Source organism: Phragmites australis, chromosome 20 (genome assembly GCF_958298935.1).
Source record: "Phragmites australis chromosome 20, lpPhrAust1.1, whole genome shotgun sequence".
Taxonomy (NCBI): Eukaryota; Viridiplantae; Streptophyta; class Magnoliopsida; order Poales; family Poaceae; genus Phragmites; species Phragmites australis.
In genome coordinates this window covers 2,535,523-2,563,243 of record NC_084940.1, presented here as the reverse complement: position 1 = coordinate 2,563,243, position 27,721 = coordinate 2,535,523, and the positions used below count along the sequence as shown (strand labels likewise).

Here is a 27,721-nt window from a genome sequence, read left to right as displayed (position 1 = left end):
CCTTGGCACACCTCAAACGATCCCATTCTTGCAATGTTTAGACGAGCTAGATCTGATCTATGATCACTTAAAGCTATGTCTAACCCCACACAAAACGATACTGCTCTACCTGCCAACTGAACGATTTCCACTGGTCTGATGTGCGTGAGTTATGATGCACTGGATCATTCAAAAAAATATTTTATGTACTAACCCCAAGCATTTGATGCACTGGTCGTCGAAAAGCCTCTATAAAACCTCACCTCCACATCGTCTGGGGTGCACACTGACACCGCGCACAGGCACATCGCCTGCAGCAACGGCATGACCATGGACATGGACATAGCTCACCGAGACCACCTCCTCGCCGAGCTTCAGGGCCTCATCGGCGTCGCCACCCTGCTCCTCTGCCTTATCGCCGAGCTCTACGTCTTCGCCTTTCAGCGCCACGCGGCGCTCTTCCTTGTCCCTGCGGCAGCAATGCTGCTTCTCCTCCGCTTCCGGCTCCGCGCTGCGGCCGAGGACATCGGGCTGGTAGACTTCTCGTGCCTGAAGCCGCCCCGCCGGCTGCGCATCCCGGTGGCGGGGCTGCTCGAGCACCTCAGTCTCATCGGCTGCTTCGACGACGGCAGCGTCGACTTCATGACCAAGGTCATCGAGGGCAGCGGCATGGGCAACGAGACCTACTTCCCGCCCTCGCTGCACTACATCCCGCCGGCGGCCACTCACACCGACGCCGTCCAGGAGGCGCGCATGCTCTTCTTCCCCACGCTCGACGACCTCTTCGCCAGGACCGGCGTGCCGCCGTCCGCCGTCGGGGCGCTCGTCGTCAACTGCAGCGGCTTCTGCCCGGCCCCGTCGCTCGCCGCCATCATCGCAAACAGGTATCGGATGCGCGAAGACGTCAAGACCTTCAACCTCTCCGGCATGGGCTGCGCCGCGGGGGTCATCGGCGTGGACGTCGCGAGGAACCTCCTCCGGACGCACGCCACCATGTCCTACGCGGTCGTCGTCAGCGCCGAGATTGTCACTGTCGGCTGGTACAGCGGCAAGGACCAGGGCAAGCTGCTCCTCAACTGCTATTTCCGCACCGGCTGCTCCGCCGCGCTCGTCACGAACAAGCGCGGCGCCGCAGCAACGGTCCCAATCAAGTACCGGCTCGTCAGCCTGACGCGCACGAACCAGATAGCCAACGACCGCAGCTACCGCTCGGGTTACCGCGACGAGGACAACGAGGGAATCACCGGCTTCACCCTGGGCCAGGGCGTCGGGCGCATGGTCAGCGAGCTGCTGCGCGCGCACCTCGTGACACTCAGCCTGTCCATCCTCCCCTGGCGCGCGAAGCTGCGCTACGTGGCCGCGCTGCTCCTCTCCGCGCGCCAACGCCGGGACAAGCTCGCCGGCAGCAGCCCCGCCGTGCCGCTGCCCGACTTCCGCGTGGCCGCGGACCACTTCTGCCTCCCGTCCTCGGGCAGGCCGATGATCTGGCGCCTGGGGCAGGGGCTCGGGCTGGGGGAGCGAGAGATGGAGGCGGCGCTGATGACGTTCCACCGGTTCGGCAACCAGTCGGCGGCGTCGCTGTGGTACCAGCTCGCGTACCTGGAGGCCAAAGGGCGAGTCCGCGCGGGCAACACGGTGTGGCAGCTCGGCATCGGCAGCGGCCTGAAGGCGAACAGCCTGGTGTGGGAGCGCGTCGACGCCGACGGGCACGACGGGGAGGGCGCGCTGGGGCCGTGGGCGGACTGCATCCACAAGTACCCCGTCACAGAAACGTAAGCGCGCGCAAAAGAACGCGGATCACGTCGCCCAAACTTCCAATTCCATCAAGTGCTGTTTTATTTGTGAGAAGTACCAAGTGTTGTTCCAGTTACATGATCGATCAAGTGTGTACTAAGTAGTGATATATTTTCCCATAAAAAATTACTTGTTCTGTGGTATACTACTTACTCCAAGTTTCTGGTCAAAATTACAAGGATTGGGGAGACATGATCTAGCTATAGCTGGCTCGTCTGGATGTGCATACCTACTCTTGTGCTTCGCGGCTTGGCTCGAACAGGGTAGTATGTTTGGTATGGTTGGCGGAGCTTTTGCTTCAAAAATTCTTACTGGTTATCCCTAACTTTAGAAATTTTTAGAATTAGAGCTATGGAAAAATGTTGATTGTTTTGCGGATTCGAAACGTCTCGCGTTCGAATTTGTGTTGTAGCTTTGTATGTATGTGATATTGCAGGCGTATCAGTATACAGAGTATACGAAAGATAGGAGAATGTAATAATCAAAATATGTAACTTTATTCATTCATATCGAAATCATAAAGTGTAGCTTCTCTCATATACATTTTTACTCCACAACACACACGCTATCTGACTATCTTCATGATCTGGCGATTGCTTTGTCTTGGTTCCCGTGGCCTTGTGAGGCTCTCCGGTTAATTACGCCCGTCTTCGAGCTACCTCCGATTAAGTGCGCTGGCGGTCGTCATACCGAGGTCGTCGCCGAGTCTGCAAGGCTGTAGTCACACGCAACAAAGACCAAGCAAAGTAAACGTTAGGAATAAAAAACAATAAAGAACAAGATCACAGTCTAGCATGAGCTTTTTGGACTGTTTATATATCTCAGGTCATCATTGGTCACATAGGCCTCATAATTGTGTATGTGTGTGAAGAGGTGAGCTAGGAGTGCGGCACAACGCGTAGCTTCTACTGGAAGCAGCGGCGAGGCCACAATCGGGAGCTCCGACGTTGTGCTTGACTCACTAACTCACTCTTTGAGCCTCGGACTTGTCCTCATCAGCCACCGAAGGCAACAAGCAACTGGCGCCACACAAGCAAAGCCACAAAGGCGGGGTGATCACTTGTGGGCCACACAGGCTCCAGCCACATAAGTATGTATTATTTTGTGATAGGTGTTACCTAATGGCCATATAGGCACTATGCCACAAAGGCAAAGCCACAAAGGCGAAAGGGAGATCACTTATGATATAAGGGCAAGCAACAACAAGCCTCTGCAACATAATAAAATATCATAATATCATGATCACAACCTCATATGATAGCATGGATATAGATCACTGGCTATTAACACTGCATAACTTTCAGTACCATCAGTAGGGATAACCCAAGAACTGAAGCTTTCATGCCAATCTCATCTCATCTGATAATACAGAGATACCACTGAACTTCAACAAGAAACAAATAGCATAATTGAGATCAACAAGAGGGCAGAGTAGCATCAGAATCAAGCCAAGCTACAGTCACCCTCACAGCATAGCACTACTAGATGATCATTAGCCATAGTGATACGAATGATGGCAATAGGATAGGGTAGACAACAGACTCAAACCAAGCCACAGCCGCAACTCCATCAGCGGAACAACAGACAAAGAGCTAACAAAAAACATTAGCCACCAATACGAGCATCAGCAAGCTATGTTCAAACAACAGTCAAAGAAATCACCATTGCCAAAAGCATCACAGGAGAGTAGGATGCTCAGACAACAGCAAAGCCGGCCTAGCACATAGGCACAACGGTGATCGATGAGCGAGTTATAGTGGCCGGGCCATCAGTGAGGCACAACGGCGCACAGGCGGCACGATGGCACGCACAGACAGAGAGACATCAAGGCTATCATGACACGCAACCAGAGCCCGGAATTCACTAGCGCGTAGCCGGAGTACAAGACTTCAACAGCGCATGTCTAGAACCCGGAGTTTCTTACGGCAACGTAGCCTAAGCTCGAACGTCCACGGCACAAAGGCCGGTCACACAAGGCGAATTATATCGGCCGGGCCTCAGTTTTTTTCATCACTGGCCACGGGCACGACATCATCACAGAAAGCACAAGGCGGCACGATGGCACGCACACAGGACAGACGGAGTAACCGGGGCCTCAGTTTTGTCATCACCGGCCCACGGCGAGCACGACAGCACGAAGGCCGGGCCATCACAGAGCACCGAAGAGGAGCAGAAGGGGCAAACATTGCCAGGGATCACCTTGAGTCGACGTCATGGCGGCGGCGGGGACGGATTGACAGCACATTCCGGTCAACGTTGGGGCAGTAGCAAGGGATCGGCCTTTCTTCCTCGGTACGGGGTGGCTAGGCCATGGGCAGCGCAACAGGAGCGACAACGCATAGCCAGAGCAAGGGCGTCGCCCAGCAGCGGCGAAGGGCGATGGCACAGTGTGGCAAAGCTCATGCGTTTTTCTCCCCCAAAGCTCTCCCCCCTCCTCCCGGGCACTCCCTCCCTCCTCCTTTTATAGGAGCGACCGGGGTTCCCTCGAAGGGAATACGCTCGAGCCCGGACTGGATTTTGCATCTGCCTTTCTGCAAATCAAGCCTCCCAACCGATTTGAAGTCGGGGAAGAGATAGAGGTGGAGTTGGTTTGGATTCCGATCGGGACGGCTCGGTTTGGGAAGAGATAAAGATGAGAGGGGACTCAGGTGGTGCGGCGTGGGCGGTGCACGAGAGGCGGCGTAGCCAGGTGGCGGTGTGCTCGGGCGCGTGGAAGAGGTGGGGCTGGTGGCGGCGCGGGAGAGAGAGGGGCGCGGCGCCAGAGAGAGAGGCGGCGCGAGGGAGGGAGGAAGAGGAACAACGCCCCCTCCCTTGGCTCGCCCAAGTGGATAAGGGGAGGGGCAGGTGGGCTGGGTTGGCCTGACCGGGCCGCGCGTTAGGGGAAGAAGGAAAACGGCCACCGGGCCGCCCTGGTCCTCTTTTTTTTTCTTTTCTTTCTTAATTTTATGTATATGAACACGTATATGGATGCAAATATATGCTAAAATAGCATCGTACATTGATCTTTGATTTAAGTATTTTATTTTTATTGTAAATTAAAATTAGATAATTTATTCATTTTATTTTATCTTATAAATTTTAAATTCTGTATGAATCTCAAAACTAAAAGCTCTACATACCCAATCAATCAGCGAACTGCTCAGCTACAGCAGAACATGTCAATAGGACGACTGACCATGTTTAGACTGATTGGGCCAACATGTCAACAATACGGTGTAGGCCCAACGAACGATGCATGACCTTTCCACTTGGGCTTAGTGGGCCTCTACCCTTAACACGCAGGTAATTAAGGCTGATGCACTGCCACCGGCCACTCCAATCTGACTGGACGTCTCGGCTTCGCGCACGGTGCTCGCCTAGTTTACAAGTTTATCAAATTGTTGCTACTTGCTAGTGTTGACAGAGTTTTTTTCTTAAATGAATTATATAAAAAATGAACTAAGAAACAAAATGAGAGAGCAATACTTGACTAATTGTATGGTTACATTCCTTGAATGTGATTTTTTTTAAACAAGTGGATGATGATGCTATCATAACTCACTTCCAAGAGGGGATCATAAACTTTGAATACCCGTTCTTAAAATCCTGCCTCTTGTCATGAGCAAGAGTTAGGTCGCGAATAAGTGTGATGTGCAGAGCTAGCTTGTGCAGCAGCAGTAGCAGCAGCTAGTAAATGTGCGGTAGGTGCGCTTAACGTCGGCTGCCATGGATCTGATGGGGCCGGGGAAGACATTGCACGTTGTGAAGAGTTATGAAGTACTGCCTACCCGTACCAGTCGATCGTAGGAAAATGCTATCGGTATAAGCTTAACGACCTTGCTCCGGTTCGGTGTTCACTAGAAAAATGGCGCGCCCCCAATGCATGGCGAGCTCATTGGTCTTTGATACACAGCTGTTCCGACCGTGGACTCAGTAGCGGATCTAGAGTTATTACTTCTCCTTTTATTCTTCCTCCTTCGTACCTAAAAATTGAAGGAGTGCATTGTGGATCCGCTACTGTGTGAACTATACAATGCTGAATATGCGGTTAGGATTTTAGCGGAAGCATCACCAGAATCATCAAGTCAAGCACAAAATCAACACACAAGACACGATGTTTTTTAACGAGATTCGATCAAGTTGTCTACATCCTCAGTGCATGACTACGGATGCTTCTCCCTAACTGTTTCAGTTTTTTTTCCCCTTAGATACAACGGTGGTGCTTTCTTTTTAAAGACCTGAAATTAAGAGTTCAACTACAACCCTAATCCTAATCTCATCCAATTACAACTCGGTAGCAGATCTGGAGTTAATTAGATAGATTCGCTCTTTCTTTTTTACTTCTCTTTTTCCTCTTCCTCCTTCATACTAGTAATAATTGAAGGGGGCGCACTACTGTGGATCCACCACTGTGTGAACTATACACTGCTGAATATGCAAATGTGGGCTCCGTTGGAGCACCATCAGTTATATTTCAAAATTTGTTTTGAGAGCAGAACTACTCAAAAATAGCACGGAGATAAAAACAATGAGAATGAAAAAGGTGGTTTTACAAATCAATATAATATTATATACTAACGGTGGTGAAATCCGCGGTGATCATAACCGTGTGTGTGTATATATATATATATATACATGTATATATACATATATACATGTATATATACATATATACATGTATACATATATGTGTATGTATATGTATATGTATATATATATATCCTGCAAGTTAGGCAACTGAGTCTCTCCATGCATTCGATAGTACTAAAAAATTGAATCCAATGATTCTGAACTTGAGTATAAGCAATTGACCGCATGTCCAATAGCATGTCAGGAAAGACCACCAAGCTCCCTGATGCCGTTGGATCCAACCAGACAGCCATACTCGTAATCTTACAGAGTCCCAGACAGCCAAACACTAAATGGCAAGAAGTTCTGAGGATCAGGCATCAACGGTCAATTCAATACACCAAATCATCAGAAGGTTACTAGCAACATGAGCTATATTACTCCTGTTTCAAGGTTATTATTTCATATTTTGCTTCGTTGTGAAGGGAAAAAAATACGAGTCAAGTAGAAATTTTGATACATATTTGCCTTGTTTCAGGTCAGCATGAGAGAATCATTTAGCTCCTGCTAATAAAACAATTATATTCTGGTCCTGCTAGAGTCCTGCTGGCACTGAACTGAAGCAACTATTCACAATTTAATTTTAGATAAACATGAGTTAATCGTAAGTACCATCGATCCCATCATGTATTTTAGATAAACATGAGCTTAGGACCATATTACCAGATGGATATGGATTCCGTTGGGATATGAAAAATCTGTGGTTTGTGCAGAATGTGGTCTTAAGTACAAAACTATCCAATTAGTTTATAGTGTTGCTAGGTCAATAAGATAATAATCTTGACATGAATGTAGATAGACTAAATATGAGTGCGCAAATATAGTATACACTCGTCTCTGCATAATAAGAAGGGAATAAAATTGTGCAGTTGCATTATATGGATAAAATTCAAGAACTCCCCTCAAATATCAAGATATTTACTGATAATATATTTCAGTAGCAACACACCTCTAGCAGATTTGTGCAGGTATTCTACAGTTTTTTCTTGGAACAGTGACGGAAAGATGCCAACATGAGCACGGATGTTTCAGAATGGAATTAAATTAACAAATGGACTTTTTGCCTCACAACCAGGGAAACCCATTAGCTTCCGTAATCTTTACTGAACTCATTGGGTATATATTTGGACATAACAGATTCATTTTAGGCAAATAAGAATCTTATTAAAAAGATGATCAAGTTTCTCGGGCTAAAATTGGACACGTACGATTGACCGTGTCCAATAAAAGAAGAGCAAATTAGGGCGTTGTGACTTTACGCTAGGGCTCGCAGAGTGTGGTAAGGTGCTCTGGAATGCCCAGTCATATTGTGACTCTGTGATGCTGTATCCACAGTGCAGTTTGAAACTTAGGGAACTTGAGAAGCATCTCAATCTAACAATCTCCAAATGTTTCGCAATAACATAGAGGCTCATTTTCTATAGTTAGCATTAGTGAAACTTATGTACATTCTGCAAAAATATATTTCTGTATTCAAGTTTTCCCATGTTGATCTCTTACTTAAAAAAAAAATACTTTTTCCATGAAGGGGCAATGATGATATCTCACTTTAGCTTTGTTGCAAAACGTTGCAAAACTGCCTGATAGCATTGAAACAGCCAACAGATAGTTCTTTGGCTAATCGTATTTTTAAGAACTTTTTTTGTTAGTATGGCTTAAAATATTTTGTATAAGATTTTTCATTAAAACTATACAGCCTAAACAGAAGATAAATGTCGGTGTATCAAGTAAAAGGGTACCCTGGCTAACAGGTCCTACGAATGGTGCAAACAGCTAGGGAACATCTCCTAAAAACGCTCATCGGTTGATGAGCTACCCCGACCAGTGCAAGACCTCCAGCGACCAATCTCGCTACGACTTCACACAAACCCACAACTAGCCCCCTGGTCGTGGGACTGGATTGGACACTCGTCCGAACGCTTCTCTTCACCAGGCATCGGCCCCGACGGATAAGGTCGTGGGTGGTGCAGGGGGACGTTGTCCCATCCCGTAGCATTAAAGGCTACGGAATGAGACTCTACAGGCCGGCACAGCGCCTCACGATAGATGGAATGTTGTCAGCCATCTGGCAGGGCAAGTGGACGGAGATGGCGCAGAGAGGCAAGTGGACGGGAACGACGCAGAGGGCAAGTGGACGGGAACGGCGCAGAGGCAAGTGGACGGGGACGGCGTGGAGAGGCAAGCAGACGGGGATGGTGCAGAAGGGCATCGTTCCGTCCCATTGCATTAAATACAACAAGATAAGGCTCTACGGGCTAAGCAAAGACGGCGCATGGTAGCACGATATACAATACCGTCAGAGCAAGTTGGCATGCCCAGTACTCCGTAATGATAAGTTGAGTTAGATATTAGAATGAGCAGAGGTCATCTATGTAGGACCCGTTTGTAAGTTCTTATTCTCTCTGCTATATAAAGGAATGAAGACCCTGTTTATAACTAAGATAGATCAATTCTGGCAAACTGCTAACACACCGTCTGTAACCAAGTAAGATCTACTATAACACAAACACAGGATGTAGGGTTGTTATCCTCCAGTAGATTCGAACTTGTATAATCCCTTGTGTCCCCGAATCCATCATTTACACACAGACACACCAAGTCCCTGAAACACCGTTCACGCACCCACTGTCCAACACATCCCAGAATCACTGTCAAGGATTTACTTTCAACATTTGGCGCTTCAGGTAGGGGGGCGCATTTTTGTTGTTTCAACAAATTTGAGAAAACTTGATCAGGCTACCCATGGCTGAATCCACGGCAACCGCTGAGTCCCGTCCCGAGGACCCTGGCCGTCGCGACGTATTTGTCATGGGGTACCATCCAGACTAACCAGGTGTACTCCAGGCATGGGACACTAAACCGGAATCAGGGAGCTCTGAGACCCAACGCGAGGTATGCATGGCGGCCCATTCCGCAGAAAGTGCTGGAGGGCCCCACGCCTCAAACACCGGCGGCGAACCCCCGGCTTTTCTCCTAGAGGGAAACTGGCCTGACGCCGGACAGGCAGGAGCTTCAAGACAGCCCTAGCATTCCCAGCACCGTCCCGAGGAGCCCCTGCACATGACGTTTTCTACGGTGGCATCTTCACCTAGGCCATCATGCCGCCCCAACACTAGGGGCTCCCCATCTCGCAACCTATCACCGCTCCACGCCCAGTGTCTCGACTACGAGACCATGACGCCAGCACAGAACCTCCAGACCCTATGAGTTCTCCTTAGCCACCCGCCAGTGCCCATACCGGAAGGCTCGCCGGCAACACCATGGCTACGTGATCTCGCCCTCCTAGTCGAGACCGCCCGGCGCCAGAGCACGTTGACATGCACCGCGCCTGTCATGAGGTTCGGTGAGGGTTGCGGTCGCCATAGGTCCCGTGCTCCCCCACCCACGGGGAGTACCTATGGGCCACCACCAAGTCGGGGTGGCCAACCCTCCGACTTACGCGACTACCTGTGCCAATGTGTGCTCTCCCCATTCTATTTTAGTGTGAGATTTGAGAAGAAACGTGAATTGAGTTGAGAGATTGAGTGCAAGTGAGCTAAATTCCACTCTTGAGCACTCGAGTTCATCGGCAAGAAGTTTGCCAAGCATTTGTTACTCTTGGGGATTCAATCCCCTAGACGACTAGGCATCGCCGGTGAGCACACAAGGTTGTGGTGTGCCATGAAAAATTTGTGAAGGCTTCAATTTCATCTTCGCAATGGAAGAAATCAAGAGTGAAAGGCAAGTTCAAGTGTGATCGAGCTTGGAGAGAAAAATAGTTGAGAGAGACCCGGTTCAAGTATGATCGAGCCCCTTAATGGAGACGTAGAAATCTCTTGAGGAGGTGTCCAAACTTTGGAAAACAAATCACATGTCTCCTCTCTTATTTCCTTGATTTTGAGTTCTTGCTCAATATTTATGCATATTACTTAATCTATTTTCTTGTGAACTTTGAGATGCAAGTACTTGGTAAAATAGGTTGGAATACATCCACTGATGCTAGGCAATTCATAGATTTGATTTACGTTGTATTGCATAGGCATCTCTTGAGTTTTTCCTGAAATCTCTGAAGTATCCGTAGATTTCTACGGAGACTCCGGAAAAATCTACGGACTGTCACATATTGCTAATCCGCTGTATTTAGTTTGTAAAATTTTCAGAATACGTCTATTCACTTCCACTCTAAGTGACATTATTGTCCTTTCACATATTAAGTTAGACTAACACTTTGTTTGAGACCGTGTTCCACAGAAATTATTAGATATGCAGCTTGTACCAATAAAAGATCAGTTGCTGATTGATTTAGCAAACCATTATCAGCTCAAGGTTTAGAAGCATTTAGACATAATCTTAACATAGACGTTATGATTGAGGGGGATGTTAGAGATAAGAGTTGGTTCAGGTGGATTCGGTCTTGTGTCTATGCGCCGGTTGAACTTCTGTTAGGGATAGAACTTGTAGATAGAACCGGACTCAAATCAAGCGACCGAATCAGCCTGTTTGAGTTGTAATTCATCTGTATATCCTGCTGGACAGCCCATATAAATACAAGTATGCGGCCTCGCGACAGGTGATAATGCCTCCTAATAGCCCGTACCTTCTCGGAGAAGTGCTAGCTCTTCACCGGTGTCCGGTTGAGGTTGTTCTCTCGATCGCCGCCGTCCCCGGAAGAAAACTGAAACAGTAGTTCTTCTTCGTCTTCAGTGCCGTTCCTATCGTTGTGTATGGTTGAGGAAAACCTGATCACCATACATGGTCGATTTTATTGAAAGAAACAGACGCTGAATATTTCAACCAAGAAAGACTAGACTTTTCGTTACAACAGAAGCGACACCCGCTGTACGCAATGTTCTTTCTTTGCGCGTCATTCTCAGAAGATACCCGAAACATTCTCAGAAGTCCACTGTACCCATATCTTTGATTTTTAAATGATGGAATTAAGTAGTAGCATTTAGCCTACAGTTTACTAAACATGTAGTGCTTAAGCTTGCTTGGACGTCTAAGACTCTGTCTGTCTTCTGTGCAGGGCGTGCAATGCAGGACAGGGGTTCAGTTAAGCTATTGGCGGGCAATTGTCACTGAACTTTCTACCAGAGAGGGCCGCATTTCTAGTGCTGGAACCGGACTCGTTCTTCTCTGAAGATTCATGCAGATTCTCGTGAACTTTTCCTAGTAAAGTCTCGTAATTACTAAGCCAAGTATTAGGGGATACTCTTCAGCGAACTTACTACACGAGGTATGCCTATAAAAGGAGCACCTTGCTTCAGCCAAAGGCATCAAGCCTAATTAGCTCTTTTTCGGAGTAGTCACTTTGCAGGTATGGGTATCTTCTTCCCCTGAAGAGGCAGTAAGAATATGCTTGGTTATACTCTGTGCAGGTTTCATTGCATTAGTTTCTAGCTACTCCAAAAAAACAGCGCGGCCAAATTAAATTTTCAGATTTTCTTTTTCACGTGAGATGACTCGTGCCATCCATACTCTGTTATTCTCAGGAGTCAGGACTCAGGAACATCTTGAAGCATTTGAACTCGTCAGGCTCAGCGATCTCTGCTGGAAGGATGGGACAGTCTAAGCGTAACAATGTGAAGAAGAGCATCTGGCAGCTCCTCTGCGGCTGCTCATCACCCCAGACGAAGTGATTGATTCGGAGTTAAATGCACTGGAGGTTAAGGATCTAAGCTTGCCAAATTCTTTCGTACAGTTCGTCAAGAGTTGTTTCATGACATGTGTAGTGAGTGAGTCGGTATACCCAGTTGTTTGATTTAATTTGTATCTGGTCTTGTTAGATTGTATTCGTGTTTGACATCACGAAGGATGTTATGAGTCGGTACGCTCAGTTGTTTGATTCAATTTGTGTCAGCTTGTCCATTGTAGTTGAATTGGGCATCTCTGCTGTAAAGGAAATAGGGAATGTAAGTGTCATGTAAAATATACCCTGGAATAAAAGCTTGCCCGTTTGGTTATGTACCGTGAGTTTGTTTTAAGAATGCATCGTGCCACATGATAACCCGTGATGTTTATCTAAGTATGATGAAGTCAGCCAAGAGGTTGAAATATGAACTATCCAACATAAACACTACACTGTGATGTCTTGATTTGCTCAAAACTATAGTACCTGCAGTCTGCAGGCCTGCAGCTGGATGTTCAGAATTTATGTTCTGAGACGTGTAAACACTCCTATATGATGGCTTCTAAAGGAAACACTCCGATCGGTATGTTTGTTATTCAATACCTAGCGGTAGCGTTCCTCTTGATTTCTCTGAAAAGTTGTTTTCCTGACCTGAACAAGTTCTCTCAAGAGTTGCAAGTGAACCGGAAGCAGGTTCTCTGAAGTTTTTTCACGAGTGTTCATTAGATCTATCATGCCATGTTCGATGCATATGGCCGGAGAGCAACCACAGGTCCGAGAAACATTTCATCTCATTAACCAATGGATCACGTCACTGGAACGCTCTTCTCCACACATTAGGTCGAGTACTCTGTTTTCCTTTTGCGTTCGAGGAAGTTACATCATACTCTGTGTTTCTTACATGGTGCATCGCTGCTCTCATGGAGTGGAAAATTCTATTAGCCTAAAATTATTTATTTGTATTGAAATTCGTATTAGAGAGATAGATAAAAACAATTGTTAGCAGATGAGAGAATTAATGGATTGATAAATATCATGTGAAAAAGATAGACATACGAAATAACCAACGGAATCAATTTCTACCTTTTGCAAATAACCAACGGAATCAATTCCTACGCATGAAAGCTCATTAGGATTGTAAGTTCATGTATTGCCCAATATTTTGTTCTTTATGTTTGCATTGTCAAATAGGGAGAAATAAATGAAAAAGAGGAGAAATGAAATTTTTGCATAAAATCAAAGAAAAATCTTATGTAAATAAAAAATGTGCATTCATCAAGTGGGCATTTGATTTTGTGTTTTTGAGTTGTTATTGTTCTTTTGAGGTTTTTAATTGTATTTGCCTCTCTTATACTTTATGCAAACTTTCTTATGTCAAATGACATATTTTTGCTCTTTTTTGAGTTTTTAGTCACTTGGACGAGTCTATCTTCTTTAAACCAAAATATTTGTGCTTTAAGGTGTTGTCAATACACTTACTAAGGGGGAGATTGAGAAACTAAGTTGAAATGTACATTAGTTTATATGTGATGAGTGATTGACAAGGTTATCAATTTGGTTTATTGAGTTTTGGATTGCTTGAACGGTGGGTGAGTTGACGTGTCTCTTGAACAGTGCAAACTAGGGGATAAAAATAATGAGATAGTTTAAGAGACACGTCAGCTCGCCTATTGTTCTTCAGAAATGTAGTTAAAAGATTAGCATGTCAACGGAATAAAAACAATTAGATAGTTGAATTTTATTTGAATTCAAATTGAATTAAAAAAAGAATATCACATGGAATGATAAAAACGCATATAAATAGAATATTACAAAGGAACTTATTTTTTCATCATATAACTTAGGGTTAAAAATAATTTTAGAAATTAGTCCATCACATAAGAAGAATATTAGTGAATTTTTTCAGATTTTTGAGAATTTATTTGAGCACTAACAATTATTAAATTAATAAAAGTTGTCTTTTTAAAGAATTTTAGTTTAAAATATACAAAGTATTTTTAGGTGAATCCAATTAAAATAGGTTGCACATGGATTATGAAACATGTACAATTTTTTTTAATTTTTTTTGAAGTAACGGAAGACCACCATTTTAAAGTAAAGTGAAAACGAAATTTAATCAACATGTTTACTGTTTATCCACGAGAGTAGACGAAGAGCTACGCTATATTCAACACCTGAGGTGTTAAATACAGAGCACCTCAGATGTTAAAAATGGTGAACAATATCATATTCGGTATCTTATGTGTCGAATATGATACTGTTCATCATTTTTGATAAATGAGATGTCAAATATGCATGCTAAATTTATAAATATAACAATATATTATCTATTTCGGTAAATAGAATCAAGTATATTATCTACTTTTAAATTTTTTTCCTGGCGAAACAAAATTGTGCCTGCCAAAGGGGCTATGTAAATATGTCACCGCTGCAAAAATTTTAAATGACCACGTAGTCCTGAAAATTAAAAAAATATATATAGAGAAAAAAATCCGGGCGAGCTATCAATGGGCCAGAGGGGCCAGTCACGTCACTGCCACTCGAGAGCTAGCTGCGACCTGCCTCTACTCGCACGGTCAGCGAGGCTGCCCTTCGACTCCACTCAACATGATTTCACTCTAATTACAAAGCACAAGCTCAACGCAAAATAAAAATAAATTACAAAGCATAGTCAATTCACAATGGCACTAAACTTAAACTGGGATCCAACTGAACTAAGGAGCAACTTTGGCCTCCAATCCCGAAAAATCAACTATGACAACTTTTGAAGAGCTTCAAACTCTCAGCAAGGAAAATGTATGAAACTTCCAATTAGTAAATGTTGACTTTCACATCGAGGTTTAGAGATTCCACCTGCATTCCCAGCTGGACATGTAAATGATGGATCGATTGCAGACTAGTTGATAAAGGTCAAAGGCTCGGTCGTCCTTCATGTAGGAGGCTGTTATGGTGAGTAGAGTAAGGAACACATGTGCGATGAAACACGTGGTGAAGATCTTAGGACTCATAAGTGACGCAACTTACCTAGGTTACGCTAGCGGCTGTGGCTATGGCACATGAAAGTAGGTTATGGAGCGTAAGATAGTCATCAGTCACACATTAAGGATTAGGGTTTAAGAGGTTGTTTGGGAACGTGAGGTCCATGTGTGTAGTGGGGTGGTGATAGGGTGTGGGTGAGGGTGAAATACAAATTGGCGGGAAATGATGTGGAATTACTTTATCATTGTATGAATAACATAGAAAACCTCAATCCAATGGTAACAGTTAGTGATGGCTAATTTGTTCGTGTCTACTGGGCTAACCTGATGCCCGCTATTGTGGGCACAACTTGAAGTTAGCCGCGTTGAGCTGACACGAGTCATTGGATCATACTTGGACCGAGATCGCGGCATGTCGTGCCAGCACGATCAATCCCCACCTCGCTGCCCCGCAAGGTGGCTGATGGCCGTGCGGTGGATTGCGCCTTCAGCACATGTGTTGATACAAAGCGACCCGTTAACAGTCTATCGGACCGTGTCATAGCCAGACCGGTCTGACATGCTCATTTGGACAGCACTAGTAGGCGCAGATGTATGGTGAATAATGTTGCAACGCGTGCCCCAAGTTCAAATTCGAATTCAGAAATTAGCACTTAGCACCACTAGTTCTTACCACGAAAGTCTTAGCACGGGAGAGAAGGAAGTTAGAGAATTGTAATTTTGACCTAATCTTTGGATTGAAATTTGGAGGTTGACATCAAATCGCTGTGCTGCTGCTACTCTTCGGAACTGGAATCCGTCACGGCGATATCTTCGTCCTCCCCTTCCCCGTGCCCCTCCCCGTGCTGGTGGCCGCCGGGCTGCTGTTCCTGTGGCTCCCCGCTGGCGACAAGCTGCTCCGCGTTGCAGACTGCTTGCTGATGGAAGTTGCCGACGTTGAAGAGTTCAGGGTTGGTCGGGAATGCCCAATAGTGAGTCGGCTGGTTGGCTGCGCCGCCGACGTCGGCCTGCTGCGGGACCATCCACACTGCTGCGGGTTGGATCAACTGCTTGCCGTCGCTGGTCGCGCCGGGGCCAGGAGCCGGTATGGCTATGAAGGGGATGGCGCCTGCGGGCGCCGCCGCGGTAGAGGCGGGGGCGAGGCCACTGGACATCGAAATCGAACCGCCACCGTTGCCTTGGAGCAGGGGGTCGGCGACGACTGGGTAGTAGGCCGCGGGGGCCTCCGTGGCCAGGGGCGCCGCGGGGCTCGCCGCCGCGCGCGTCGGCTGGAGCTTGCGCTGCCGCTTGGGGGCCGACTGCTGCTCGCCGTCGGCGCCCTCGGAGGGCGGGGAGGCGGGGAGGCGGAGCACGCCGTCGGCGCCCATGGTGGCGATCGCGGGGACCGTGCCGGTGCCCGTGGCGGCGATGATGGCCGGCTCCGACTGCTGCAGCAGCCAGCGGATGGTCTCGCCGTCGGACTTGTGACCTAGGTCGCGCGTGAGGCGGGCGACCCTCGCCGCGCACGCCGCCGCCATGCGGATGCGCCGCCCGCGGCCCTCCACCTTGGTGTGCCGGTCGCGGTACCGCGGCGCGGGCCGCGGGCTGGCGACGTGGAGCCCGCCCAGGAACTCCGCCGGCACGCGCTCCGGCTTCGGCAGGACGGACCCGTGCGCCTCGACTGACCCAATCGTGTCCATCCCCATAGCCGCCGTACCATTGCCGGCGGCGTGGTAGAGCGCCTCCGCGTCCTCCTCGCCCCCGTCCGGCGCCCGCGACTCCATGAGAGATCGAGTTGTGGCGAGTCGCGCTTCGCTTGGGCTCTCCTCTCCCCCTTCTTCCCCTCCGCTGTTTCGATTCGGCGGCGCCTTTGCTTTGTTTTGGCGGCGCCGTCTCTCGGTCGGGTACTCGGCTTGGAGATTTATTCTGTCTCACTGAACGGTGGGTCCCGAAGGATGGGGTCCACTGCCCAACCGGGCCCGGGCGAGATTCGGCCCACGACAGATTGGAGAGCAGCAGCATGTATTAATTAATGGATAAACAAGGGTGGCTAATGAATAATTACTACTTATTTGTAGTGGCTTTTAAGGTCCCAGCTGGCTGTCAATCTGCCACGTGGGCCTCCAACCAAAGAAAAAAAGATCTGACATGTGGCCCGCTCTTTGGGCAAAATGTTTAGACTCGTTGGTTTGGTGCTGACTTTGTTCAGTCAAACTTGCCAAAATTTGGCCATCAATTTTGGCGACTCATTGGCTAAATATTGCCAAACAAACAAATTATTTTTAGCAACATTTAGTTGTCCCTTGTGTTCCTTAGGTTAGACACCTCATCATCCATTCTTAGCTGTTAACTTCACCAAAATAAGGCACCTAGTGCGTGCCAGGAGGAACGCCAAAGACACAACTTACATTGTAGGATAACTAGTTTGGACTAGCATAAGAGCCGATGCGGGATGCAGGATGAGGCAAAAGCAAGATTAAATGCCATTGCCGAGCCAGTGGCGTGGAATTAAGTGTGGTAACATCAGATCAGGTTCAGTAGAGCGAGAATGTATCCAACTCGAAATCCGAATATGACCTAGTCCCGATATTCTTATCAGATGCAAAATCACCTTAACCCCAGCAGGAACCTGATAGGGGATACGAAACCTGATGGTGGTGCGGGCCGCGAGCCACAGGCGAGAGGGAGCCCGAGAGAGGGGGAGGCACTGCACAAGAGCCGCATAGGGGAGGGGGAGGAGTGGTCACTTCGAACTTGACCTGAATTCGGGCTCGTGGGACACTTGTGGGTGCAAATTAAGCCTCAAACCCGATTCGAATTGGGGCTTCGACCTAATGGTCCCGCGAGACAACTATATCCAAATCCATAACCGCCAGATTAAAACTCGCAGAACCTCAACCCGACCCACCATCATCCTTACACGGAATAGATAACATAAGAGACACCCTCTATGATGCTCGTCTTTACACTTGTCTCTTGACGGTAATTCTCCCGCATCATATATGACTATTGCCTTCCACACTACTCACGTCAAGAAGTGTTCGTTATAGCAACCTTCCACAACAACGGAGATTTACTAGTCTCTCTCACTTTGTTCTTGTGAAACAACTCAATTCGCTATGTCTATTCTCTCTCCACCATATCAGAAAAAAAAACTTTTTGAAGTAAGATATAGATTTTATTTCTCATTTAGAACATTTATATCTAAGAATATACGAGAGGAGCCAAGCCACATATGTCGGCCAACCCCAAGACTACAAGAGTACTTAGCGTTAGCGAGATAATAAGCCTCTTTATTACATTCCCTCCCTTCGTATGCAAACTGCACATAATTAAAAGAGTTTAACCTCTTATAAATATCTTAGAGATCCATCATATAAGAACGCCTAGAATCTCCTTAATGTTCTTGATAACACTTACACAATCAGAAAAAAAAACTATGTGCCCATACTCAGGGATAGCCATGGACGAGCTCCAGCTCCGGTTTTGGTATTCTTAAAAAAAAAAAGAGCCTCCGGTTTTGGTGGACCGAAGCTAGCGGGCCAAACTCTTGGGCTCCAGATCGTGCGGAGTAGGCGAGAGGACGAAGCAACCTCGGCCCATCATCACTGGCACTGGATCACACCACTGGGAGCTCGCGGTCACAGCGTCAACGCCGTTGCCGGCCATTACCATCGAAGCATCGACGGCGTTTCAGCCGTAGAGCGGCGCTGCGTCTTGCATGGCTTCGCCGTGCACGGACTGCCGGGGTCGCTCCGTTTGCTCGGCAGAAAGCCCACCGCCCTCACGCGAGTTGGCGCGCGTTGGCGTTGGTCGCGGCCGGCGCGCTGACCGGAACCAGATCGTCAAATCCGGCCGCGCGGCCGTCCGATCCCCGCGCGACCCCACCCATCTGAGAGCTCAGCTGGCCCTCGAGCCGGCACGCCTCGAGCCGTTGTCGTGTCCGGGGGCCATCACGTGCCGTGCCGGAATCTCGCAGCGATCTAGCAGATGTGCCGTCGCGCCGAGCTGAGCTGACGCCGCACAAGTTCTCCAGAATATATAGATCCACCCGTCCTCCTCGGCCCGCAGCCAGAGCCGTGTGGAGTCCACGAAGACACAGTCCGCGACGCCGGCGCGCAGCTACCAGCTAGCTCCCGTGCAGAGCAGAGCCCACTGCCGGACTGCCCACGCTCAGCGCCGCGGGCCGGAGGAGCGGAGCGCGGCCAGGGAGGGTGGTGACCGAGGAGGCTCGGCTGAGTGAGTGAGAGAGAGAGAGAGATGGGCCGCAAGGATGTCGGGATCCTCGCCATGGACATCTACTTCCCGCCCACCTGCGTGCAGCAGGTGAAATTCCTCCCCCCTTCAATCCCTGTCTGTGTTTCCTTAAACCTTCCTGTTCTGTTGTTGCGAGCGTTTCCGTTGCGGCGTGGTGAGTGTGGGTCTGATCCTCGGCTCCGGCCCCCCCGGCATTACGGTGTGGGGATGGATGTGACTCTCGTCACTCTGCACCGCCATCACGAGAGATCTTGGGAGGTTCTGCGATGGAGGATTAGGCTTCTCTAGGAATTGACGGGAGTCTGTAGCTACATGAGTGGAATTTTGGATCGAAGTGGTCCGTGGTGTCGTCAGTGTGTAGCTACTATGGAAAGGCTAAACCTTTCGTAATTGCAGCACAATGCTGCGGCTTGGGGGATCAAAGTATAGTGAGAATTGTGATAAAGATTGTTACCACAAGCCCACAAGGGGAGCTCCAATGGACCTGCAGACGCGCTTGTAGCGCAATGGTGTGAGCTGCCGCCCACCCGGGTTCGACGCCCCTGGGCGTCAAAACGGGTGCTACATGCGGACGACCGGCAATATGCTCCAAGGAGGAACCGAGTCCTGTCGTGCACAAAATTATTTGGCTCTATGGTGGAGTCAATTTATGGCCTCCAATGAAGGCCAGGGCAGTGGCAAATAATTAAGCCCTCTTTTTTTATAGCTCCATGGACCTGGCGATTTTGGGCTAGGAAGTTCCAAGTGAAAACGGGGAAAAGATGAAAATTCAAGTAACATAACAGAAGAATCTGGGTACCTGATGTTTAACAAGGACTAGACATCACGCTTTGATTCAACAATCTCACTGATGATGACTTGAATGCAGGAAGCTCTTGAGGCTCATGACGGAGCAAGCAAAGGTAAGTACACCATTGGTCTTGGGCAAGATTGCATGGCCTTTTGCAGCGAGGTGGAGGATGTCATCTCAATGAGGTACTTTTTCTCATTTGCCTCTAACTATTGGTCCGTTGTCGGATGTTTATATGCCACAATTACTCCTTTTCCGATGCCTTTATTGTGTTGTAAGGTTGATGCATACATTCGGTTTCTAAGGAGTCGCTCAATCGTTGCAATATGCATTTCCTTTTATGGATATGCGTTACCGTTTGTGATTTGAGTACTCAAGGAGTTCTTCTTGCAGTTTAGCTGTCGTCACTTCCCTACTGAAAAAGTACAAGATTGATCCAAAGCTGATTGGTCGCTTGGAGGTTGGCAGCGAGACAGTAATAGACAAAAGCAAATCCATCAAGACTTGGCTGATGCAAATCTTCGAGGTTTGTTGATTCAATTTTGTTTTAAAATGGACAAGAATGTGCTAACTCAGTCTATGAAATGAAGTTTTGATATCAAAATTCTTCTGTTTTCCCAAAAGTTAATTTTTGTCAGCATATGTTCCCAAAACGCAGGAAAGTGGTAATACCGACATTGAAGGAGTTGACTCCAGCAATGCGTGTTATGGTGGGACAGCAGCCCTGTTGAATTGCGTGAATTGGGTCGAAAGTAACTCCTGGGATGGACGCTATGGTCTTGTTGTTTGCACAGACAGTGCGGTTTGTCATACAACCTTCCTTTTAATCATAAGTTGCTTAGTTGTTGCTGCTTCTAGTTTCTGGTTGTACACGCAATCACATTCTCCCATCTTGCACTGCTGACTATCGTGGTGTTCAGGTTTATGCGGAAGGGCCAGCTCGTCCAACAGGAGGTGCTGCTGCTATCGCTATGCTCATTGGTCCTGATGCTCCTATTTCATTCGAGAGCAAATATAGAGCTTCTCACATGGCTCACGTTTATGATTTCTACAAACCTGATCTTGCAAGTGAATATCCGGTTAGTTTTGGATCTCCATAGCATTCTATATCCTCGCATATATGAACTTCACACAGTGTGAGGGTTCCTTTTCCAACTGAATGGTGTGTTCTATGGTTATCTATCTTAGAGTATCACACTTCGTCCACATTTTCTAAGAACAGCAGATTCAGTGCAGGTTGTTGATGGAAAACTATCCCAGACATGCTATTTGATGGCTCTAGACTCGTGCTACAGACTGTTTTGCAGCAAGTGAGCTCGTCCTTCTTTGTTTTGATCTTTTTTAATTGAAACATATTTATTGTCACTGAATATTGTTTTCCACTATGCCACACCGTGCTTTCTGAAACTAGGTATGAGAAGCTCGTGGGGAAACAATTCTCAATTTCTGATGCAGAATATTTTGTGTTCCATTCTCCATACAACAAGGTATTCTACTAATATTGGGGGACTTAACGAAGATAAATAACTCTCAGAAGCCCAAAAGTTGACCATTTTCATTGTTTCTAATTTCATGACCTGGTGAGATTTGTCAATTCTCTTCTTCTGTTATCACAGCTTGTGCAGAAGAGTTTTGCTCGACTTTACTACAATGACTTCATGCGCGATTGCAGGTTTGCATTCTATTCTTGATTTTTCTCCCCTTCTAAGAGAAGCAGTGTTACCTGGATACGGACACGGGTGTTAGAATCCGACTTGGACACCGGTGTCGGAATCCGACTCGGATTCAGGGTGTCCGATTCGGCAAAAAAAATTGAACACGTGAAATACAATTCAGAATCTGACACCGGTGTTGGAATCCGACTCCAATTCGGGGTGTCTGATTTGGCAAAAAAATTGGGACATGGGCGTTCAGGTAACACTGAAGAGAAGTTGAGTTTGGATTCCAGATTTGCCTTGAAAAAAGTATGTAGGGTTCAGTTCCTGATGAATTTTCAAATATCAGATGCAGGTTACTCTTATATATAATTTATTGTACACATTAAGTCCAAGATGACATTCTCTAACTAAATTTCTTCATACAATTTCTAGCTCTGTCGATGAAGTTGCTAAAGTGAAGCTCCAGCCTTTTTCAAATTTGACGAGTGAAGAGAGCTACCAGAGTCGCGACTTGGAAAAGGTCTGTTAAATTATATGGGAAGGTCGTCATGCGGTTGATTTATGATCTGATGAAGTTTTTTTTTTCTGCCGGATTTCCAGGCCTCACAACAAGTTGCAAAGAATTTGTATGACATCAAAGTGCAGCCATCAACACTACTTCCAAAACAAATTGGTAACATGTATACTGCATCCCTTTATGCTGCATTGGCATCTGTACTATTCAACAAGCATGATAGTCTGGTGAGCCCTGCGTCTTCAATCCTTTGTCATACAGTTTTGTATCCGTTGTTCTTGGATTCTGATAACTAGCTACTTTTACTGTTGCAGGATGGCCACAGAATTGTCATGTTCTCTTACGGCAGTGGCTTGACATCCACTATGTTTTCGTTGAGGCTAAACAATGGTCAGCACCCCTTCAGTTTATCAAACATTGCTTCAGTGCTTGATGTCACAGAGAAACTTCAGTCAAGACATGAGGTAAGCCCTTCCGTTCCTGCATAGTCATTCACTCATTATAGGGTTATGCAGTTATGCTCCTTCAGTATTTGTCTTCACACTATGCTGACTTATTTTCTCCTAACTCCTGCAAACAGACCTTACCTGAGAAATTCGTCGAGACGCTGAAGCTGATGGAGCACCGATACGGCGCAAAGGATTTTGAGACGAGCAAAGACACGAGCCTGTTGCCGCCTGGGACGTTCTACCTCACCAGGGTTGACTCCATGTACCGAAGGTTCTATGAGCAGAAGGTGACCGAGGAAACGGTCGGAGGCAAAGCCAAATGCTGCAACGGTTTCGCAAATGGGCACTAGTGGCATACCATGACTCTTAGGTCGCCTGCAATTGCTCCTGATCGTGCTCTCTACTTTGATATGGTTCTGGTTAGAATTTCCAGCCTAGAGTGTTTCTCAAATAATTGTTCTATGCAGCTGTTTCCTCTAGACCAGCTAATTTTTTTATATTGTATTGATCTGACCAGTGAAATTCAGTGTCGACATTCCTTTTCTTTTAGTTCATACTCTGTTCATTGGTTGGAGTTCCTAGATATTATTAGTCTGAAAAAAAATGTATTCGGTAACGGGCGATACTTCAGGTGCTTCCGCTTAGAATGGAACAGCCAGAGGCTGCTCTGTGAGGCTCGCGCACGCTGGCGTACTGAACCGTGTGGATGGATGCTCTCTATACTTTCTATCGGCTATCTGATGCATGTGAGACTGTGTGAAGCTCTCAGGCGCTAACAGTGCAGCTCAAGTTTACAGTTCGGCATGGTCCACTCGCCAAAATCAAACAGCCGCCCAAGAGGACAACCCAACCATGCAAATTGTTACTCATACGCAATTTAGAATAAAACCAGCACCAACCAAACCCAGAGTGCATCCTATAATTTCATCCCTTGACCAAACAGCATCAGGAGAATGGATTCTGGAACCGATCCTCAGACACCCAAATAATTGGCGAAAAAACACATCTATATCTCATCTCGTGCTAATCGTACACTTCTCTGCCGATAGCTATTACAAATCTAAATATTTCGATTGAGGAAACATGAAAATGAAATCAACCAGAGTATGTACTGACACGAAAAATTTGAGTGTTTCTCTCTAATTTCATTTTCTCATGGCTTCTGTCAAGTTCCACGCGCATTGACATGTGAAAAAGGATCATGCTACCTTCTTCCCCTTCCTAACTTTATCTAGTTCTGACTCAGCTTCTTGCAGTGCGGATTTCAGTATAGATACTCTCTGTTCCAGCTCCTCGATGGTGCCCCTTTTCAGAGCAGGCGTGTATGGTGTAAGGAACTGCTGGGAAAAGTTTTGCAGCGCTTGAACACCACATACCTGGAAAATGTTTTTTTTAAGCACTGACAAATATGATACGATGGAACAGGTGAAGCAGTGGTCTAGTGGATGACTGACCTCTTCTGGAAGCAAGGGCAGCTTGGTGATGTTGAAGTCATCATATAACATATGGAACTGATCAATATATTTTTGTTGCATTTTTATCCGTGCTTTTAGCAATTTTGACTCGACAACTGCAAGCAATAAGAAATAAGTACATTGAAGCAATATAAGGACTGGAAATAGCCGAAATGAATAATTATGTGTTTTGTCCTGTGTTCAAAAAGCTTTTCCTGAAACACAGAATCCCTAGGTCTTTCAGCCAGAGTTCATGAACACAGTTCTTTCCTTGAAGAACAGGTCCTTGTGAATTTCTAAAGTGAATGTGGCATATTTACATTTCCAAGAAAGCTTCAAGCCAGTAAATTTGATAAATAAGGTGGTTTTTGTACTAACCTTCCTCATCAAAGATAACTTGATTGATAATAATATTGTGTGAGTCAATCTCAAACTTTGCTAACTCTTGCACCAATCTCTCCGTTTCATATAATGAAAGAAATTCCGGGATACAAACACATACAAAAGTTGTCAAGTCCTGATAAGAAAACCAAAAGAAAAGTCAGAAGGGGGTATACCATTTTCAAAGTTAGGTGTTTAAACAATGTAGAGATGCACTGAGAAAACAATCAAGACTAGAAATGATCGGATAATCCAGCATGGTTGGTCATTTTATGTTTACCCAGTAGCACTCTCGTAAGATTAAATTGGAGGAGCGAAGAAGTTATCCTAGAGAGGCTTACACAACAAGCAACTAGTGTGTTGTTAAAAGTTGCTCTGTACGGTAACTATACAAACTGTTAGATCTGAGCATGTACTGTGAATCAAGTTAAAAGTTCTACACTTGTGCCATTCATTACCAAATTTGATCAAATCTTAAGAGCACTAATGCATCATTGTATAATTCCCCCAAAAAATGCATCCTTGTAAATTCCAAATTTCACAATCACGAGTTTCCCATGTGTTCCCACTATATCATGGGCATATTCCCACTACACCTTTTAACTCATAAGAATTGTTTGACATCACTTACTAAATATCATATTTTATTAGTAGATAAAGGAACAAATCTGCTTCTCTACAAGGTTGGCGATCTTACTGGATCTTTAAATTGCTTATTTACTTGCTCGATCACATCCTTCATACCCTCGAGTCTCCCAAGCATTGCGTCCTCATTCAGATCATCGCCAAGACCAAACAATCGACTAGCCTGCCAAATGCATTAATTATTGTATTAGCTACTTGCTGGTTTCCGTATCAATGAAAATTTTGTATGCGAAAGCTTGCATCATGTACATATTACCATTTCAGGTACTATGTTACCAAGTCAACCCTTTTTTTTTTTGTTCCAAAGAGAACTAGTCATATCATATCATTTTAAAAAACTGCAGCACCAGAATTTCTTTGGGACTTCAAAGTTCATCTAAAGCTTGGTTCTTCATGCTATATTGAACAGACCACATGCTTCATCTATTTGCTATTTTGTTATAATTTATAGAAGGTACAACCATGACTAAATTATTGATAAGGTAACATGTTTCCAAAAATAGCAAAATAGCATCAGTCAAAGCAAAAGACATGTGAAATACATGGCCTAACAACTTGCCAACAAATATAGTTTTTCAGTTGCTTGAAATGTATAGAGAATACCTGATTCAACAGACCGCCAAATCTATTTTTCAACTCCATCATTTTCTCGAGACCCTTCTCTAGGGTTGCTGGGAACTGTAGCAGCCGTAAAGTATGCCCTGTAGGAGCAGTATCAAAAACTACAACAGAGTAATCCATTGTTTGGACTAATCTGCAGTAAGGGGAAAAAACATATTTAAATAGTTGCTAGAAGCCAAGAAGTACACAAGCAGTCCATAGCTTGTTATAGCCACTGTTGAGAAGAACAATGATACAATAATCTTAAATGCCTGGATTTCTTCGACAGACATTAAAAAAGTGGACGAAAACGGTGGCAACTGAACTACAAAATGGATGCTAATGAATGTAACTGGCCATATTGGGAAGAATGAAAAACATCACAATAGAGCTAAACATTACTTTAGCATTTCAGCAAAACTCATAGCTTCATCTACTCCTGGAATCGCATTTGTTAATTCTGAAAGGAATCCCTCCATTCCTTCATTGGATAAATCATCATTTTCTACCTTTGGATCAATTTCCTGCAAATTAATTGTTGAAATGAGGTCGTTGAGCGAAAACACCAATTCTAGTAAAATGATCCAAGCTATCTTTCAAAGAAAAAGTCAGAATAATGGAAGTGGCATATGAAATTAATAAAACAGCAAAAGGAAATTGAAGCTAGCTGGTTACAAAAGATATTCGCTGGGCATCTTGTGGAAACATTTTCTAACAGGATTATGTTTGACATGGATAAAAATACAACAGAAAAGAAAAGGAGGGAAAATGCTAGAATCAGGCACCTAGTCATACATTTATTTTCTACTACCCAAGTGGAACATGTTTTAAGTGAAATTGCTAGGGACTGTTTTTTCCCCCTCTATAAGCCAACCACCTTATTTCTTCTTAGCCTAAGCTGGACATATACAAAAGAAAATTACGTACTAAAGACCAGGTACTTCTTTTCTACAAGTCACCTAATCTTCAATTTCCACCCTAAACGAAACAAATAAAGAGGAAATCTGCAGTATATTATTCAAGCAGAAGAGGAATCCCCAGGATTCATGAACGTACAGGTCCCATCACATACCACAAAGTAACAGCACAAACCCAAACTACCAAAATTGGAAACTTTCTGGCTCGGATGGCCTTGTTGAGCCCCTATGGTATATTGTCTAACACTTAGCAACTTAAGGGCAATGTGCGACTTTTGTAATTGCATGCTGCCTCTCCTCTTGCACTGCAGTACGGCACCACACCACCCTCCCCTCCCGAAATTCGGTGAAGCTACGATCCTAGCCAAGCGCCAGGCCAGGCAGAAGACAGACGGGATTCTAGGATTATCCTTTTGGGCAAAGACTTTTATGCATACTTCTTCTGGGTTATCTATATCATACTGTATTCTCGTAAGATGATACACGCTAGCTAAAGATCCACCGGGTGCTACGTCATAAGCACATTGGGAACGTAAATAATTGTAACCATATACATATAAAATGACAGCAATGGAATCCCAATCCCCTGCTTTTATTTGTAAAGTCTCTACCCATCCAATCCTCACAAACACCATTGAATTGGGCCGAATCGAGAGGTGTCCCAACGAGAACTGTGGATTGGGGCCGGCGAGGCGGGAAGAGGAAAATATGTATTTGTTTGGTTTACCATGGCGTAGAGGTTGGAGAATCCGCGGACGAGGGTGGGGAACTTGGTGAAGCGCTGCTGGAAGGCGTCGCTGAGGTTGTGGGCCGGGTCGGTGGAGATGACGAGCACGGACTGGCGGACGGAGGCGAGGAGGACGGAGAGGATGGAGCTGCAGGTGGTCTTGCCGACGCCGCCCTTGCCGCCGACGAAGACCCACTTGAGGCTCTCCTGCTCGAGGAGGTTCCGCACCGTTGGGTCCGGCGCGTCGCCGGCGTCCACCACCGCCGCGGACGCCATGCTCCGATCCCGCGGGGGTGATCGGGAGCGAGGGAGATGAGATCTGAGGGTGCCGTGGTGAGGCAGGTCACAGGGTGGGACCCACGTTTTCGTTTCACCTTGGTCCT

General features: G+C 46.2%; 4 protein-coding genes across 4 annotated transcripts; 2 read left to right on the top strand and 2 right to left on the bottom strand.

Moving 5' to 3' along the window:
- The first annotated feature begins 255 nt into the window (after nucleotides 1-255).
- Nucleotides 256-1,916, top strand: LOC133901968 (3-ketoacyl-CoA synthase 4-like). The gene has a single exon (XM_062343525.1). It carries the CDS (start codon nucleotides 304-306, stop codon nucleotides 1,753-1,755), a length of 1,452 nt encoding a protein of 483 aa, XP_062199509.1. The 5' UTR covers nucleotides 256-303; the 3' UTR covers nucleotides 1,756-1,916.
- A 13,675-nt stretch (nucleotides 1,917-15,591) lies between these two features.
- LOC133901214 (transcription factor PCF2-like) lies at nucleotides 15,592-16,826 on the bottom strand. Its single transcript, XM_062342504.1, has one exon. The coding sequence runs from the start codon at nucleotides 16,728-16,730 to the stop codon at nucleotides 15,744-15,746; it is 987 nt and encodes a 328-aa protein (XP_062198488.1). The 5' UTR covers nucleotides 16,731-16,826; the 3' UTR covers nucleotides 15,592-15,743.
- Nucleotides 16,827-18,599: 1,773 nt separating this feature from the next.
- Nucleotides 18,600-23,158, top strand: LOC133901212 (hydroxymethylglutaryl-CoA synthase-like). Its single transcript, XM_062342501.1, has 12 exons — nucleotides 18,600-19,272; nucleotides 20,072-20,178; nucleotides 20,387-20,519; nucleotides 20,652-20,795; nucleotides 20,914-21,072; nucleotides 21,230-21,303; nucleotides 21,405-21,480; nucleotides 21,610-21,665; nucleotides 22,084-22,171; nucleotides 22,252-22,392; nucleotides 22,480-22,629; nucleotides 22,746-23,158. Exons 1-12 carry the CDS (start codon nucleotides 19,207-19,209, stop codon nucleotides 22,962-22,964), a joined length of 1,413 nt encoding a protein of 470 aa, XP_062198485.1. The 5' UTR covers nucleotides 18,600-19,206; the 3' UTR covers nucleotides 22,965-23,158.
- Nucleotides 23,159-23,603: 445 nt separating this feature from the next.
- On the bottom strand, nucleotides 23,604-27,718 carry LOC133901213 (ATPase GET3A-like). The gene is made up of 7 exons (XM_062342503.1): nucleotides 27,339-27,718; nucleotides 26,097-26,218; nucleotides 25,698-25,848; nucleotides 25,147-25,257; nucleotides 24,447-24,585; nucleotides 24,069-24,184; nucleotides 23,604-23,990 (listed from the first exon to the last, which is right to left on the bottom strand). The coding sequence occupies exons 1-7, from the start codon at nucleotides 27,612-27,614 to the stop codon at nucleotides 23,814-23,816; spliced, it is 1,092 nt and encodes a 363-aa protein (XP_062198487.1). The 5' UTR covers nucleotides 27,615-27,718; the 3' UTR covers nucleotides 23,604-23,813.
- Nucleotides 27,719-27,721: the final 3 nt, after the last annotated feature.